This window comes from Myotis daubentonii, chromosome 7, assembly GCF_963259705.1.
Source record: "Myotis daubentonii chromosome 7, mMyoDau2.1, whole genome shotgun sequence".
Taxonomy (NCBI): Eukaryota; Metazoa; Chordata; class Mammalia; order Chiroptera; family Vespertilionidae; genus Myotis; species Myotis daubentonii.
In genome coordinates this window covers 40,292,861-40,312,439 of record NC_081846.1, presented here as the reverse complement: position 1 = coordinate 40,312,439, position 19,579 = coordinate 40,292,861, and the positions used below count along the sequence as shown (strand labels likewise).

Sequence of the window (19,579 nt, the reverse complement as noted above, 5' to 3'; positions counted from 1 at the left end):
TGTTTAGAATTCAGGGCAGATGCAGGAATGCAAAAATCCCTCAGCTTCTGCCTGTACCCAGCCCACGGGAAGGGTGAGAGGCAAGAGGCAGGGAAGTGCTGCAGTGGTGCAATCTCAGAGGTACGCCTGGCTGGCTTTGGCAATGCCTGTTCCTATTGTTAGAACCCCCCCCCCCCCCCCCGCACGAAAGCGCTGTGGCTGGCAACTCTCTAAAAGAATGTAACGAGTCCACCACACAAGATTAATGCTCCTTTCCTGCATCGTGGGGTGTTATAAATAGGGCTGCAGCTTTTTATACACTATCAAGTAGTATGCTACCCAATAGAAAACAGGCAGAGGGAACCCAACATAGCCTAATTTTACAGAGAGCAAAAAATTGACGTCACGGATCCATTTTAAACACATTTTAAAATACTTTAAGAAATGCTCACACGCTCTGGGGGTACGGAACCAAGCCAACGGCCCAGTGCGCAAATTTTGTGTGTGTGTGTGTATATATGCATTTGTGTCTAAAATAATATGTATGTAATAATCATAAATATATACTGAAAAGTAACAAACAGCTCTTGGATTTTACCTGTAGGGAAAAGAATACATATTATTATGGGGGTAGCTTTAAGGTGAAAGATAAGTCTTGCTCTAAAGCCGTCATTTTCTAGAACAGAAGCTTTCCTCCCGGTGTAATCGGCCCTCCTGCCTACCTGTGCTGGTGGCACTGGGGCTGGCCAGCAGCGGCCCCGCACCCTGAGCCGGGGGCTGAGGCTGCCCATCGCTCAGCTGCTTGACGCGCTTGCGGTGGGACTTGCCGTTGTAATGGACCTGGGCTTGGGCGGCAGAGTTCAGCTGGATGTTGCACACCTCACAGAAGGAGAACAGGATTTTCTTTTTCTCTTTACCGAACTGGTCCTCAGGCCGGTCGTTTTTTATCCTCTTGTCTTCAAAGCCCCGCAGAAAAGTTGCCATATTCATAATTCCATCTTCAGGGTAGTTGTCAGGGCTTAAGTAGTACTTCATACCTGAAAAAAAAAAAAAAAAAAGAGGTATCACTGCTTGTGAAATATGTGCCTTCTTGTTTTCTAGTATGATTACAATTAATGTTCACTATATGGTTGAAGCTAAAAGTCTCCCAAGCTACACAGTGGTCACTCTTGGAAAAAATTATCAAGAGAACATAACTGAGCAAATAAGGTCTTTGAACATGAGCGCCCTCTATCTGGCGCACTTTCAACTCCATCTTTACCCCTCCTCCTATCACTTCTCAAGGCCCTTTCTCTCTTAAGTCCTGAGATCTTAGCTGGAGCAGCACCCTCTCCAGGAAACCAGCCTGAGCCTGGAGACAAGGCAGACCTCTGGTTCCATGCTTGAATAGTGCTGTGTGGCCTCCCTTCATAGCATCTATTACCAGTGCATTTTATATGTGATTGTGCAATTATTTGGTTTATGTCTATTCTCCAATAGAGTGTCAATTCTCTGAGAGCCGTAACCTCATTTCTGGATATCCCTTAGGCCTAAAACAGACCTTTTACGTAATAGGAATTCAAACAATCTATTGAAGAAAGGAAGGAATAAATGATGCTATGAACCCAGAACTGTGAAAGGTGTGCATAACAGACACACAGGTGCACACCTGCAAACAGACACAAGCCCTAACCAGTGGAGGAGGCAAGTAACAAAGACTAAAACACAGTATGTCTGCAACCTTCTATTTGGTTGTGTTCCAAAAGCCAGAGGGAATTTGAACATATTTTCTTCTAGATGTAGTGAAACAAATTGTATTTAGGTTTCCAGAATAGCCCATAAATATCAATTTAACCTTTCATGAGGTTGAAATGCACAACACATCTTAAATATAAAATAACAGAAATGCAATATATGGTAAAGTAATAATTGAAAAAGAGTAAAACAGATTAAGACATAATTTCTTTACTTTTAAGTGCTTATGTTTTTCATTTATTTAGTTAAGGATATAGTGATAGATTATAACTTAGGTGAAGATTTTAAAGGAGACTTTTCAGTACCTCAAGAACCTTAGCTGATGAAGACAGCCTTGACTTTGTATCTTGTTCAGTTCTACTGTAACATATACAATTTCTTCATTTTAGCAATACCAGGATTACCAGGATTTTCATACTTAGTTCAATTATTGCCAGGTTTTTGGTTGTCAATTAGAATAAAGAAAATGACACTCTCATGGAAGAAAGAGGAGTACAAGAGTCTAGGAATACCAGTCAAAATGTAAGGAAAAGGGGGGATGCAAGAGAAAGAATTGGCTGAGGTGGACAGTACTGTGCCATGAAGGGTTCAGATAAACAAAGGGTCACGGCTTGTGAAGGATTTCTGCCTATGGGAAAAACACAGGAGGTTGAAAAATATTGGCTTTGAGAAGTTGTGTTGATCCAAGTTGGCACAGAGCTCTATGGCAAGGAAGGAGCAAGTAGAGACTAGTCCATACTTGGAGTGTTCACCTGTTGAAAATGAGTTATAGCACAGGGTATGACCATGAAGACATTTATTGATTATATTCATACAGCATGCCATAAAGAACCCCTCATTTACACTCATACACCCTATAGCAAAGTGCCTTAATTCATTATAGCACAGGCTAAATCATAATCCTCAGAGAATTGTTAGAAAGTTCCTCATTTTGATGTGTAAAGCCTATCTGTCCCATGGACACTTTACTCTGATGCCACCATTTTAAGGAACTCTACTTTACAAAGTTTTCCAAATAAAATCTATCCCTGTTAGCTCTCCACAAAGGCAGTTATCCTCCTTAAAATCTACTCAAACTATACATAAATCAGGCTTAAGCAATTCCTGTAGCTGAGATTTAAAAGAAATGTTATTTAAACTGCACATATATCAATATATTTTTCTTTTATTCCCTAAACCCAATGGGGTCACAAAACTATTTTTCTCATAAAACTTTAGAAAATATCTGTACCACAAGAACAGGCATATAGATCAATGGAATAGAATACAGATCCCAGAAATCGACCCAAACCACTATGCCCAATTAATATTCAACAAAGGAGGCAAGAGCATACAATGGAGTCAAGACAGTCTCTTCAATAAATGATGTTGGGAAAATTGGACAGATGCATGCAAAAAGATGAAACTAGACCACCAACTCACACCATACACAAAAATAAACTCAAAATGGATAAAAGACTTAAACGTAAGATGGGAAACCATAAAAATACTAGAGGAATCCACAGGCAGCGAAATCGCAAATATATGCTGAAGGAATTTCTTCTCTGATACGGCTCCTAGGGCAATGGAAACTAAAGAGAAAATAAACAAATGGGACTACATCAAAATAAAAAGCTTTTGCACAGCAAAGGAAACCATCAACAAAACAACAAGAAGGCCCACTACATGGGAGAACATATTTGCCAATGATATCACAGATAAGGGTTTAATCTCCAACATTTGCAGGGAACTCATGCAACTTAACAACAGGAAGATAAACAATCCAATCAAAAAATGGGCAACGGAGATAGACACTTTTCGAAAGAGGACATACAGAAGGCCGAAAGACATATGAAAACATGTTCAAAGTCACTAATTATATGAGAGATGCAAATCAAAACAACAATGCGTTATCATCTCACACCTGTCAGAACGGCTATCATCAACAAATCAACAAACAACAATGTTGGAGAGGATGTGGAGAATAAGGAACCCTTCTGCACTGCTGGTGGGAATGCAGACTGGTGCAGCCACTGTGGAGAACAGTACGGAGTTTCCTCAAAAAAGTAAAAATGGAACTCCCATTTGATCCAATGATCCCACCTCTAGGAATATATCCCAAGAAACCAGAAACACCAATCAGAAAGGATATATGCACCCCTATGTTTATAGCAGCACAATCCACCATAGCTATGATTTGGAAACAGCCTAAGTGCCCATCAGCAGATGAGTGGATTAAAAAACTGCGGTACAACTACACAATGGAATACTACACTGCGGTAAAAAAGAAGGAACTCTTGCCATTTGCAACAGCATGGATGGAACTGGAGAGCATTACGCTAAGTGAAATAAGCCAGTCAGAGAAAGATAAATACCACATGATCTCACTCATTTGTGGAATATAGAGAACAACATAGACTGATGAACAGGGACAGATCCAAAGACAGAGAAACAGCGATCAGACTATCAATCTCATGAGGGAAAGTAAGGGAGGGTGGGGGTAAGGGGAAGAGATCAACCAAAGGACTTGTATGCTTGCATATAAGCCAAACCAAGGAACATGGACAACAGGGGGATGAAAGCATGAGTGTGGGGGGGAGGTTGGGGGTTAATTGGGGGGGATGAGGATACACTTGTAATACCTTAACCAATAAAGAAATTAAAGATAAAAAAAGAAAAAGAAAATATCTGTGCCATATAAAAGTTATGTTCTATTACTTTATGTTCTCTCTTAAAATACTAAAATGTATCTTAAGAATTAACTGAACTAATTGATAAAGAGATAAATTTTAAAAAGAGTTCATCATTAATATATCATTCCCTGTCTAGAAAAACCACTCCATTGTAAAACATAAGGAAAACAAATAACTTTTAACCTGGCAAGGCGAGGTTAGACACCCTCTCATTGAATCACTGAAGTCTGAGTGCTACATTTCAGCTCAAGCAGCCAAGATCCTGACTCAGCTGAGGACTAATGACACTTTAGTCTTAATATTTAACATTTTTTTACATGGCTGGCCTTTCCCAGTGCTAATTAACACACTGTAGTTCACAAGAACATGACATACTTCAGGACTTTTAAATTTGAAATCTAAGGGGGAAAAAAAGACTTTGTATTATCTTATAAAAGATAAAACCTGTTTATTTACCTGTGCTTTTCTGATTGCTATTTGTCCTAGAAAAAGTCACGCTTTAGATTTATTTAAATATATGTTTATTTTAAGTAGTTAGAACGTTTTAAAATGAAATGAGGCACTGTAGGAAAGAAGTCTTGTCTGGGAGGTGGGGAATGTGTGTTCTGTCCACCAAGCCCTAATTTATTAATCCTAGTTGGCCAAGATAAAAACACACAGAGAAGGAAGGTAAAAGTTGACTTCTTGGGTATCAGGCTAGAAACAACAACCTTTCCTCAAATACAATTTTTGGGAAAATTAAGACGTCAGTAGAATGCTCATTTATGGTATGTTTCAATATTTATGTTATAATCGAATTCATATATGGGAACTACAGTGGCTAAAAAAATTAATAAAATAAAGAATCTTAAAAAATAAAGAGCTTAAAATAAACCAGAGGAAGCAACATTGCTGCTTCTTGCTCAGGAGAGTGACTCCGGAGAATTCTTTGCTTACCAGCCCCCAGGGTACTCTGAGCACACTTCTACAGCGTTTTAACTTCATTGTATTGGGCTGAAAATATTGCTTAGTGCTTGATTTCAGTGGGCAGTTCATCTATCTGAGATTTTTTTTCTGATGGCCTACTGACACCTTATTGAATTATATCTAGTAAAATAGATCTTAATGGGGTGCTCTGGCCTAAAGTGACTCCCAAGAGATTTTGACACTAATTGCTGAATAAGAGAAACTGATGTTTTAATGTTTCTAGCAGTTTGTTTCCCTTGAGGAAAAGATTTAAATTCAGCTTTAGGGGCACACTGCTCTTTTGTTTTGGGGAAAACCTCTTAAAGGATCATCCAGTTAAGTGGAGATATGAAGGTAAACCATAGACTCTGGAGCTAATACGGTCCGTGGAGCTTAATCTGCTTTTCATAATTATATAAAAAGTTGTTTTCACTGCAGCACAGAATCATCTCTGCAAATTATATATTTTTTTCACACATTTTTTCCTTCTGCAAGTCAATTTAAATGCTGTTGTCCCTAAAAGTTTTTGTTAGCTACTGGGAGATGTGTTTTCTTGTTCAAGCACTCCACCAGAAGAGATGGGTGGGGCCTGGAGTCCAGTAAGCACATGAATGCCTCTTACCTTGAAAAGAAGAACAACCTGAGATTGCTGGTGCTCAAACTGGACTACACCTTTTAAGCCCCATATTTGTGATCATTTCAGATTCATCAACTCAACTTTGGGAAAAGTACTGATGTTCTGAATTTTCTCAAGACCTAAAAGGAAAAGACCATACCTCTGTGGATAGGTGCAGGGTTGCCACAAAGAGATCTTTCCAGTGTCCGTCTAAAATGATTCACAGGAGCAGGAAATAGACCGGTAGAGGGATGAGCCTGTAGCTGCTGTCACTGGGCTTGGGAGAAAGGTGACTGTGATCCAGATATTAGAGACTTGCTCTAGGCATTCCCTTTGTGGGAAAGTTAATGTATCCCTGAAACATGGAGATGGGCCTGAGCCTGGGCAGAGAAGACTGCATAATAGCGATGCCTACAGAAGGGGTGGCAGGGGAGGGCTTTGGTCTGTGAACTCAGAGAATCTCCATATCTAGTAACAAGAATGGAGTTCTCCACTCATATTTTCTTCCCTTTTTTCTCTTGAAATCCTAAAGCCATGAGTGAACTCATGTAAACATCACAGCTGATCTTTGTAATAGTGTGGGAAATTGTGTGAGTCTGTAATGGCACCCAGGGTTACAGCCCTGCATGGGAAAGCAGCAGCAGGAGGCTGCAGATGTTACCTACTGACAAAAGAATGATGCAGTGGTCCAGACCAGGCAGCTGGTTGAGATGGTGAATAACAACTGACTTGTTGGAGTATCTCAGTTGTTCAAAAAAGTGTGCAAGAGGGCAAGCTGGTAAAATATTGAAATTCTTGCATTAAGTAGGGAAAAGGTTTGAACTGTTTTGAATTAGGTAATACAATAGGTAAGTACCCGAGGCATTCGAGTTACCCAACTGCAAATCAAACAAGGTTATTTTATTCTCTTTCATTATTGTAGATCCTAAGCCAATCAGATGTCCAGCACTTAAAAGGTGTTCCATGAACCTTTGGCAAAATAAAAATATAGTTATAATTAATTCAGCTTCTTTATGTTGTATCTATATGAGATAAATGTTAGCTGACCCTATTACAACTATTATTTCATAACATATGCAATTCAAATGATCATGCTGTATGCCTTAAACTTGTACAGTGATGTATGTCAATTAAAAAGAAAGAAAAAAAAATCTCATAACCCAGCAGAGCAAACGAATAAAACAGCGCGCGCGTGCACACACACACACACACACACACACACACACACACACTCACACAGTAAAAGGCCAGCTTTGCTACCTCAAAATTATTACCTCAAAGAGATAAGTAATGTTTAAACTAATAATAAAATACAATTTCTATTTCCATATTTTAAAACTTATTTTTAATGAGGTTTTAGGCTTTGGCCTCAGGCAAATATTGATTTTAACACCAAAAGGTGTACCTGTAGCTATAAGAAAGAACAATGCTTATTGACTGGGCTATGCAGACTTCTTCATAATGAGGAAAGCCAATTCCACTCACCCTCCGCTCTCCCTGGCAACCTGGAATGGCATGAGACAGCAGAACACAGGATGGAGAACCTGATATCATAACCGATCATGGACACCTGGGCAAGGGCAGGCGCTGCAGCTGCGTTCCTCCCACAGCAACCGTGAACACCTTCCTGAGCAGGCAGGCCCTGGAGCCACTCCAGCAGGTCTTCTGTGAAGCAAGAACAAGCTCTCCTGGCTCCCTGGGTCCCTGCCATTGCACCTTCTGTGGCATGGAAGGGAACTTGAGTAATCCATAGATTGCTCCACACAGGTCAGACCCATCCATCAAGCAAGTAATGTCTCAGTTCATTGAAATCTCAGGTCATCTTAACAAGTTTACAAACAAGAATGGTGTTTTCTGGCTTTTTCTATGTGGGAAAGTGTAGTTAAACTAAAGAGACGATGTTACATCATCTAATCTCCAGTCATATTCTCTCTAAATATCATCTAGACACATTTGTGCATTGATTGAATTTTTACTCATTATAAAAGTAATTTATATCACTCTAGAGATTTTGGAAAATACAAAGAGCAGAAAGTAATTAGGGGAAATTTTTCCATCAAAGTTAACCACATTTTGTTATGCATTTCTAGTCTTTTAAGATGCATATATTGTTTTCAAATAATTCTGGCTCAACGACACATACTTGCTAAAAGTTCAAATATATAAATATATTAGAGCCAAACTTTTTAATTGATTGTATTTACCTGAAATTAGATTAACAAGAAGTCAACGTTTTATCTTTCTGATGAGGATCAAAGGCACTTGTACCAAGTGTCCTACAGAAGAGAGACAGTGCTATGAATGCCTTTAACAGGGGCTGCCCTGGTCAAGGTAGTCTGAGAGGTCATGTTTGAACTAAGAGCTATAGAATGAATAGGAGTAAAGAAGAGAACATTCCAGACAAAGAAGATGAAATGTGCAAAGATCCAGAAGCCCAGTCCCTCTAGAGCAGAGAAAGAGGAATGAGATGTGTAATACGGCAGAGGCACTAAGTAGAGGCCAAGCTGGAGTGTCAGTCTAGGGAAGGGGCACCGGAGGACTGACATGAACAGGTGTGATTTGTGAAAAAACCACTTTGCCTTCAGAGTAGATAAAGCATGTGGTGTACAGTAGAGAAGTTTCCATGTGAATATAGACAAATTCCAAGGAAGCGAAAATGTGGATGGGCCTGGAGATGATGGTGAAGGAAAAAGTGAAGAGGTTCAATAAACTTGAGAAGAACAATCAGCAGGACTTGGTGATGGATTAAATGGGATTGGGGGAGAGGGGCAGAGGGAGATATTGTTGTCAAAGATGATTCCATGATTCTAAACCCTGATCATATATTAGAATGACCAGCGACAGGTTTCTAAAAGACTGTTGTCAGGGACCCATTCTTAGAGATTCTATGTAACTGGTCTGGGATTGGACCACAGCCTAATATGGTTAACTTTGATGGTAGGAGCATAGAAAAATTTCCCCTAATTATTTTCTGCTCTTTGTATTTTCCAAAATCTCTAGAGTGATATAAATTACTTTTATAATGAACAAAAATTCAATCAATAAAATCCTCCCCAGGAGTCCCTAATGGGCAGCCAGGTTTGGGAACCACTGCTCTAAAGATCACAGCTATTTGAAAGTAATCTCTGCCCTAGTCCGGGGGTCTGCTGTGCAACTGTCAGTAAATTTTACCCTGACAACAGCTAGGTGTGGAAAGAGCATTTGATTCCTCCATTCCAGAGAGAAGCACCAGCACTTATGGGCCCCATCAGACTGCAATCCCCAGAATACTACATAGCAATCCCCAGAATACAGATAGCCTCCCCAGAATCTTCTCCTCAGGTCATGAATGAGTCTCTCTCATCTTTAAGACACAGGTGTCCCTGAGGACTGGAAGGATGGAGCTTTCTGAACCAGATTACATTCAGGAAGCTAGAGCTCTATAGTCAATTCTCAGATGCTAGCCTAACTCTCATTTTCTAAGACGTAGAATTTCCTCTTTGGCTAACACACCTCCATCCTACCTTCTTGGAGCAGTTTTCACTTAATTCCCAAAACCTACCTAAAAATGAATTGAATGTGCCATGCCCTCCTTTAGACCTCATCCTTGACTGTAGGCAACTTCTCTGCTAATTCCCTTTTACCCCAGATAAGAAAGCTTTTTATTCTAAGCATCACAATAGGGTAGTCTTTCTAACCCTTCCTCGGAACTTTGTTGATAATACTATTTAGAAATATTTTAGACATTTTAATTCAGAATAACTTATTCCAAAAAAAAGCTGTTTTCTTAGGAAATGTATTGGCATGGAATTTGTAGTAAAAATAACAAACTTATATAAATAACTATGTGATTAATTAGCCATGTCAGGGAACTTATGCCCATGAAAAATGGAAGACAGGTGGACAAGATGCCTATTCAATAGACGTAAAATACAAACTAGAACTGTCTCAGTATATGGTCATCCTATACTTAAAACATATTGCTTTATGACATGAGGCCTTTAATGATGAGCCAAACCCAAGAGAGCAATAATTCAGTCTAGTCTGTTTAAATATACTTTCTTCATACTCTTTACATGAAGAAATAAACCTTGAAATCTTATGATTTCCCTAAAGGACTAATAACTAGATTGCACTGTTACTTTCATATCTTCTAGAATATACCCAAAATATGTATGTCTTGAATATATCTATAATTGAAAATTTAAAAGATATGTCTTCTTTCTGGAAAACAAAACTGATACAAAAAAAAACTTAACCTAATAGTGTTTTAGTATTTTTTAAAATTACTTTGGCATTTTCTCATTACAAACTAATGGTTCATTCTCACCAATTAATCTTTAGATTCAATTCAATTTTAACCAAAATACCAAAAATATTATGTTATGAAACTGACAGTATGATTCTAAAATATATATGGAAGTTCAATGAGCCAAGAATAGTCCAGGCAGTTCTGAAGAACAATAGAGCTAGAGGGCTTAACTACCAGATACTACAGCCTATTATGAGTCTATAGCAATTAAAACAGTCTAATTTTAAGGAAAATAAAACCAATGAGAGAGTCTAGACACACCACACACACACACACTCACACACTCACTCACCCCCACACAGTGTGTATGTATGTATGTGTGTGTGTGTATATATATATATATATATATGTATATATATATATATATATATATATATATATATATATACTGTCACCTGATTTATAATAAAGATGATAATGTAGCAGTGAAAAAAATACTAAATGGAATGGGTTGACTGGATATCCATATTAGAAAAAAAGTATCTTGATTCCTACACTTCACACAATATAACAATTCTAGGATTGCAAATCTAAATGTTCCAAAAAATATGAAAGCCTTTAAAGGAAAAGTTAAAAAATAAATGTTTCTTCATCAAAAGACATCATTGAGATATTTAAAAAGCAACTCACAGAGGAGGAAGGTATATCCCAATACACTTATCCAATAAATGCCTTGCATCCAGAATATATAGGAAAACTCTTGCAAATCAATAAGATAACCAATTGAAAATGAGCAAAGGCCTTGAATTCACAAGAAAACAATAACAAAATGACTAATAAACAAATGGAAAGAGACTCGACCTCAACAGTCATTAGAGGAATGCAAATTAAAAACACCATGTAATACCCCCATACCCACTAAAATAGTTGAAATGAAAATGACAGAAAATACAAAGTACTTGATGTGGATATGGAGCAAAAAAAGTCAAACAGGGCTGGTAAAGTACAAATTGGTACAGCTACTGCATAAAACTGGCAATATGTACGTACTAAAGCTGGGCATATGCATATTCTATGACCCAGCAATTCTACTTCATATATCAAACAGGACTAGGTAGTTATGTTCACCAAATGTACAGTATTCACTAGAATGTTCATAGGAGCACCAGTCACAATAGAGCCAAACTGAAACATATCCAAATATCCATCAACAGTAAAATGGGTAAATACATTGAACATTCAGTATTAATTCCCACAAGAGAATAACATACAGCTGTAAGAAGGAATTATTTACAACTACAAGCAACAACATGATGAATCTCAGTAACATTAAACAGAAGAAGCCAGACCAAAAGGTTACAAATTATATGATGTTATCTATTTTTATGAAGTACAAAACCATGTAAAATTAACGTATGCCTTTAGAAGTCATCACCTTGGAGGGGGTGGTGTTAGTGAGCGGTGGTCAATAACATAAAGTGAGCACAAAATTGTGTATTATGTCTTGAGCTGGGTACCAGTTACACAGGTGTGGTCAGTTTGCAGAAATTCATTGTGCTGTATATTTATAAGAGGTATACTTTTCTAGATGTATATTATACTTCAATACATATTAAAAAACTAATGTGTTCAACATAGAAAATTTGAGAAATATCATCGTATATAATAAAAGCCTAATATGCAAATTGGTCAAACAGCAGAATGACTGGTCAGTGGGGGGCAGGGCCAGCAAGTAGGCAGCACCAGGCCAGCCAAGGTGGGTGCCAGCGGGCAGAGGGAGGAGACAGCAATCAGGGGGCAGCGGGGCTAGCCATTCGCCAGCCAGCATCATCCCCCGATTGCTCTGCCAGTCGCCTCCCACAGAGGGAGGCCAGACTGTGGCTTAGGCCCGCTTCCCATGGGGAGCAGGCCTAAGCTGTCAGCAGGACTTCCCCCGAGGTCTCCCAGACTGTGAGAGGGCGCAGGCCAGGCTGAGGGCATTGCCCCCTGAGTGCATGAATTTTCATGCACCGGGCCTCTAGTTAAAAAATAAAAATAATGCCCCCTCAAATCCACTAACAGAGATACACATTTTAATTTAGAGTATTTTTTCTAGATTTAAAAAAAAAATGTGACTAGATATTTATAAAAATCTGATTACTATACATATAATTTTGTATATTGCTTTTTCAGTTTACATATCATAAACATCTCCCCATGCATTAAATATTTGTCTTTAATATCAGTCCTAATGACAGAAAAATATTCACACTACAGAGATAATTTAGCCAAATTGAAGTTTCATTCCTATGAGGACTTGAGGAGGACCAGGGAGTCTTAGGTAACCCCTAAGTGGCAGTAGCTTGTAATAGGGTAACTTATTAGTGGCAGAAGCTTGTAATAGGGTAGCTGTTTCTCCCAAACACCTCCAGATAAGAGAGAATGAAGGACCACCTGAAACCATTTCATTTCCCTTAGAACCTAGGGAGGTGGTAGGATGGTCTTTTTTCCTCTTTCTGACTATTTTAAATATTCCTGGAAAAGTTTTTTGTTTTGTTTTTTGTATCTGTATCTTTATGCATATCCATGATTACTGCCTTAGGATAAATTCTGAGAAGTAGAATTCCTAGGTCCACTGTTAATACATATTGACAATTTGACTTCTAGATAAGCCATACCAATTTATACTCCTGTCAGCAGCATGAGAGAATATTTATTCCCTGCACCCTCAACAACACTGAGAAAGCCGCTCAAAGAACTCCTAGTCAATCTGACAAGCACAGCATGTTTTCTAATGCACTTATGTGATTACTAACATAGTTGGGCAGTGTTTCATATGCACACTGACTAGGTATTATAGCCTTTATTTGTGAATTTCCTATTCATGGTCTTTGTTTTGTTTTGTTTTTTCAATTGGAGCTTGTCTTTATTATTGAGTTTAAGAGGTATTTTTTTGTATATCAAACACATTAACTCTGTTTCTCATATATTGCAGATATTTTTCCATTTACCTTTCATTTTGTTCATGAAGATTTTCAGATTTACTTAACTTCTTTTTAATGCCATCAAATCTATCCATCTTTTCACTTATGACTACAATCTTTAGCTTAGAAAAATCCTTCCTTGCCATGTTATAGAAATTCTTAATTTTTATATTAAGTAATTCCCCCTCATCCATAGGAGATACAGTCTATAAGACTCTCTAGTGGATGCCTGAAACCACAGGTAGTATTGAACCCTATATGCACTATGATTTTTCCTATCCATACACACTTACAATAAATTTTCTTTTATAAATTAGGCACAGTACAAGATTAATAATAAATAATTATGAAGGAGAACAATTATAACATACTATAATAGAAATTATGTGAATGGCTTTGGGGCCAATATTATTAAGTAAAGTCGTGGTTACCAGAACACAAGCACTGCGATACCAAGACAGTGGGTCTGATCAATGGAGGCTACTAAGTGACTGAGGGGAGGGAGCATATGAAGCACAGATACACTGGACAAAGGGATTATTCATTTTCTGGGCAGGACAGAGCAGGCTGGTTTGAGACTTCACTGTTCAGATCGGCACGCAATTTAAAACTTGTGCATTGCTGAGTTAATTATTAAATTTTCCATTTAATATTTTCATGTGTAATTGAGACTGCGGAAGGCAAAGCCACGAACAAGGAAGGACTACCATAATTTCGCAATAGCCATTACAGTTTTAAGCGTCATACATCGATTAACAAGAAGCAGCCTAAAAACCAGTATGATCTGTGTTAATGGAGTTAAGGGCATGTGAGACAATGTGTAAAAGGCTGTGGCCTCTAGTAGGTGGCTGCATTGGAAGGCAAGGATCAGGAGTAAGATAAAGCAGAAAACGTTCCTGTTATTCACTCACAGAAAATCCTTCCTAAAGACTGCAGTGATGAACTGTACTCCTCTTCAGCTTGTTGAAAGGGACTGGGATGTATCTGGGAGACCTTTCCAGTGTAATCTGATCAGAGGCAGGAGGACAGGGCTTCCCTTCTCATGCTCTGACCCGAAATGAGCGGAGCAGAACTCACGGCCAGTAGATAACCCACACCCAGCTTCTCTAGTCACTGTCGCTCTTTATTTCACCAACAAAAGTTGGACACTAAAGGTTTTTGGAACAAAGCTTAGGTATCATTTTGACATTTGTTCTTTCAAAAGTCAAAGAAATTCCCATGACAGATGTGCAGCAGATGCAAAGTTTTAACATCTGTGGGTATTCAAACATAGAATATAAGTTTTCCTACAAGGATTCCAGTCCTGATGATTACTTTTTCATATGTGAAAGTGTAACTTCTAACAATATTGTAATTTTCATTAACTTCTTCTCTTGTAAGGGTTGAACACTCGGTCTGGAATAATTGAAAATGCAATGCTATATGTACACACACACACACACACACACACACACACACACAGGTAATAGTTAATCTGAAGACATCAGTGAGTTCAAAGCCAGTACCTTCCATGAGTAATTTTATCTGGTCCTTGGCAGGTTCTCATCTTCCTCTTGTAGTTACCTTATTACAAGCTTCTGCCACTAATAAGGAACTAAGGTAGATTTAGACAAAGGATTGTGTTCTATTGGGTCAAAGCATACAGCATGGGTAACGTACTTAAGAGTAACAAAAGAACAAAACAGCAATTCCCAAGCCTCTTTTAAGAATTTAGAACACCGGGTCTTGATTTAAAGCTGACAGCTTCTGGGGATGCGTTATGGCTTCCCGGAAATGAACCCACAAGCCCAGTTGGAGAAATTAATCCCAAAGGTACCACAGGCAGAAAATGACCCAATTATTGAGAAGGTCAGGTATATAAAAGATGATAAGAACAGATCACAAAGACTCAAATATTAGAGCAATTGAGATTGTCAGGTTTTGATTGTAAGAATCAAAATCAGAAACTGCTCAGAAGAGAAAAGGAGAAAATGCCTTGTTGAAAATCAGTGTCCTAATGTTCTGGGGGCAAGACCAAGCCTCCAGGTTTCAAATGAAAGAGGAACCTCCAGGTTCATTATGTCATCACCCCACTGCTAGTTGGAATTGATGTGAAATAGAGAAGGGCTGGGAAGATGACCTAGAAAAGAAATGTGCAGAATAAGAGTCTGATGACAAGAAAGTTGACTTTGCTTGAACTTTTTTTCTTCTTTAACTTTTAATTTATTGCCACCTCTGACTACCTGTTCTTTCCATATTGATTTTCTTTTAAATGGTCTTTTGCCCTTTTAAAATTGATCTTTAAAAATGTTTCTTTGCCAAATATATCCACTGCTTGTGATGTTCCATTTGATGACATTTGAAGTCTTTGTGTTCTCACTTTCCTTCTGAAAGAAATGACTGATTTTTAACTTAATTCCATTATAGAAAATAACAGCAAAAATAGGGAAAGCCAAATTTATTTGTTGACCCTAAGAGTAACTGCAAAATTTACTCTATAAAATGTTCATGAAGGACAGTCCCCCAACTATTTTTAGGTAGATTCTTAATTTCAAAGTTGTTAAAAATCACAGATTTACATTCCGAAAAGACTTGGGAAAAGGACAGCTCGTGTATAATTTGTTCAGCCAGTCAAATAAGTCTTTATCTACTGGTGACTACACTAGGTTGTAAACTATTTTCATATTTCAAATACAGGCTTGTGTACAGGTATTTTTGATTTATAGGTAGCTGGCAATCAACCATCCTACCTGCAGAGGGATTGTGGAGAAAATGACAGGCAAGATGGGGCAATGCATGAGGCTACTACCTGGATTTACTAGTTGGAATACTTGAAACACTATGTTTACATCAACAAGTGAGATTCATGTGGTGCTATATCACCAAGAAAAATTAAGGAAGAATCTTACGCTCTTTGAAAAGGAGCATCCTTCACAATTTCCACAAATGTCTGTCTGTTGGAAGATGCATTAAAGCATCTATCAAACTCTTTCTTCTTTCCCTCTCCTCTCACCTCAATGACCCAGATGAGGAATGTAAAATATATCAAAACAGTAAACACATTCCTATATGTTGGAATAATTTTGAAAGAACTCGTGTCAAATACATAGGAGTGTTTGCCTCCTGGGGGGGGGGGGAGGAGGCATATGGGAATAAAAGGAAATAAATTAATACAAAAAAGGAGCCTGTCTCCCAACAAATGATGAGTGAAAGCATGCTCTGACTTGAGGAGGGTGATTAATTCAATTCTCTACTCCTGGGGTTAGGAAATACCTTTTTGTTTTGAAACCACAACGTGACAATGAATAATGTAGTCTTATGTTCCATGATAACAGGTTCATATAAGTAAGATTCTTAAGTAGCTCTAAGAGGGGCATTCAAGTGCTCTGTCTGGTTATGTTGCTCCTCCAAGTTTGTCAGTGACTGGACAAACTTGAAAAGAGACAATATTTGCTTTTGAAGAATTTCCTTCTTTGGTGTTATCATTGATTGTTTTTCCTAGACTCTCAAGCCTACCCTTGAGTTAACTCACATTAAGTTGTTATTGACTGATAGAGACCTCTTTGTCAGAAAGAAATCTCTAATGAAGCAGTGCACAACAAAAATACCCAGGGGTGGGGCTGGCCAGTGTGGCTTAGTTGGTTGAACATCTGTCCCATTCACCCAAAGGTCACCGGTTCTATTTCTGGTGGGGGCACAGGCCCAGGTTGCAGGCTCAATCCCCAGTAGGAGGCATGTTGGAGGCAGCCGATCAATGTTTCTTTCTCACATGGATGTTTCTCTCTCCCTCTCCCTTCCTCTCTCTCTAAAAATCAATTTAAAAAAAACCCACAAACATATTAAAAAATATCCAGGGAGCTTTTACCAAAATTCATAATGTCCAAGCTTTCCCTCTGTAGACACTGATTCTGTAAATTTGGAATTTGTGTAATTGGTTAGAATGGGGAAGAAAGAAGTAAAGTATTTATTGGAATGCTAAGAAACATGGGTATTTAGCTGGTCTTGAGCACTTATCCAAGTTTTTGTTTCCACTTCTCGGCCCCACAACACCAGATCTAAAAACATCTAAGTCATTTGCCTACCAGGAACAGGAGACCAGTACCACTGCATATTGTACCAGTTACCCTTCTCAACCTAGCAAATGCTCCCAGCATCATGTGGAAGAAAGTGGCAGCTCCGTGAGTCACTTGATAGTTGAGTTACCTTGAGAAACCATGCATCTGAATGGGCATCAAATTTCTATTCTGCAAAGGGTGGAGAATGAATTAGACAAACTCTAAAATTTCTCTGTGTTCTAAAATTCCAAAATTTTATACAGCTTCATGTTTATCTTTTTGTTGTTGTTGTTTTGTAAATATATTTTTATTGATTTCAGAGAGGAATGGAGAGGGAGGAAGAGAGATAGAAACATCAATGATGAGAGATAATCACTGATCAGTTGCCTCCTACATACCCACACTGGGGATCGAGCCCACAACCCAGGCATGTGCCTTTGGCCAGGAATCAAACCGTGACCTCCTGTTTCATAGGTTGACACTCAACCACTGAGCCAAGCCGGCCGAGCTACTGTTTATTTGCTTTTCTTATAGGAGAAAATCATAATGTCTACCTTAATTTGTTGGCGATATTTAATGTCTTGGGAAAATGATCTGCTCTGATCCTTCTGATCTATAAGTCACCCTTCTCGGAGAAACCAAGTATTGCTCTCAGTTCTGGGTTTGCATAGAGAATATTCCCTCTCATCTCACTTGGTGATTGAGTGGGAGGCAGCAGGCAATATTTCAAAATGCAAACTGACATTTAATTATACAGAAATCTCCTTCCGCGATCACTTCTCTTGCCAGGCTGATTCTGATCTACTTGTATGTTTTTCCTTTTTGTTGACTCCCAGTTTTCCAGCCCTTATTGAGAACAATTGGAAATGAGCCTCAAACACTAGATTTATAGTCTTGCTACTTCTTCTTGTACCTAATAAAATCTCTAGATGACAGTGTCATTTGCAAAATGATGTTTCTTTCTGAGACATATCTGAATCCCTAACATCCATACTGACATTCTCAAAATGTGACTATTTCCCAACATCTATAGCAAAATTAGAGTATTTATACAACTGTCACTTAGAAGATTAAGTGGAGATTCTGGTGAAATGTGGGTAGAAATGGACTGTTCTGTTTTAGCTAATTAACACTAAAATGATTTAGCGATGGAGATAAGCCAGGACCAGGACTACAATGAGGCAAGTAAGGCACTTGCCTCATTAATAAAGAAAATAACAATCAAGATAAACAATATGTTAATGCAATAGTTTAGATTAGTAACAATGTGTGGCAAGCCATACTAGAACCTGACAGAAAGGAAACACTTTTTCAATACTGATATTCTCTTTATGCAAAATATTGATTTTTGCTCATGGTAAATTTTCTGAATTAATTTTGATTTTTTTTGAAACATAGATAAAAACTGTATTTATATTGATTACAAATTTGGGGCATCCCCTTAAAGCCTTAAAGTTTGCCTTCTTCATTTCACCTTAGGTCTAGCCATTGAATAATTTACCTTCTGCTTTAAGCCACACATGAATGTTACTGCATCTTGTTCTTAATAAGGAAGGGCCCCATAACAACTCTAATTATTTATATTAAAGTTATGATTTGTGTGTGTGCCTTTTCTAAGTGATTGAAAGTATTTCAATGATTTATTCTAAGCAGTGACTGAAGAAGTAGGAAATTTTCTTTTTACATGAGAAATATGAAACCTTGAAAAGTGAAAATAACCTGACAAGAGACATGCCCCATGCACATTCTATTAATAAAGGGGGGGGGAGGAAGAGAGAAAAAAAGGAGAGAGAAAGACAGAAAAGAAGAGAGGAGAATGAATACATAGCCCAGTGATGTTTAAACTCGAAGTGCCAAAGGCTCATCTGGCAAACCTGTTTAAAATGTAGAGTCTTATGGTGACCCTATAGATTTGAATTAAATAAAGCTCCCAGAATCTGCATTTTAAGTGATTCTAATGCAGGAGTTCTAGGGACCACATATTGAAAAATGCTGATGAGAAGCGCCCGACCTGGCAGAAACTGGGCTATGTATTTGGAACACATTTTCTCATAATCCCCGAATAAGCTTAAAGGTCAAAATTAATGCTCCTTTCTTACATATGAGGAGAAAAGGTCCAAGATGATAAGACAATTGCAAACTCAAATGTTGAATGAGTGGAGAAATCAGAATTCAACCCAGATCTGTCTAACTTCAAACTTCAGGCTCTTTCCACTGAACTCCATGCCTTTCATGAGAAAGAAAGGGGATATATCTGTTCCGTGAGTGCTACCACATACCAGGGGCACCATTGGATCAAGGAATGGAAATCAGCCAGAGTATTGGTGGTCAACCTGCAGTGGCAGGCGGCTGGGACAGGTGTCAGAGGTATGCACAGGTGAAAGGAAAAGGTAACAAAAGATGGA

At 38.3% G+C, this 19,579-nt stretch overlaps 1 protein-coding gene across 2 annotated transcripts in view; it reads right to left on the bottom strand.

The window, feature by feature from the left end:
- ZNF385B (zinc finger protein 385B) overlaps positions 1 to 19,579 on the bottom strand; it is a 375,335-nt gene that overhangs the window by 267,425 nt on the left and 88,331 nt on the right. For both annotated transcript variants that reach the window (XM_059703940.1, XM_059703939.1), the window contains one exon: positions 702 to 1,016. In XM_059703940.1, the coding sequence (XP_059559923.1) occupies positions 702 to 1,014 (313 nt within the window). In that variant the 5' untranslated portion in view covers positions 1,015 to 1,016. The remainder of the gene's footprint in view (positions 1 to 701; positions 1,017 to 19,579) is intronic.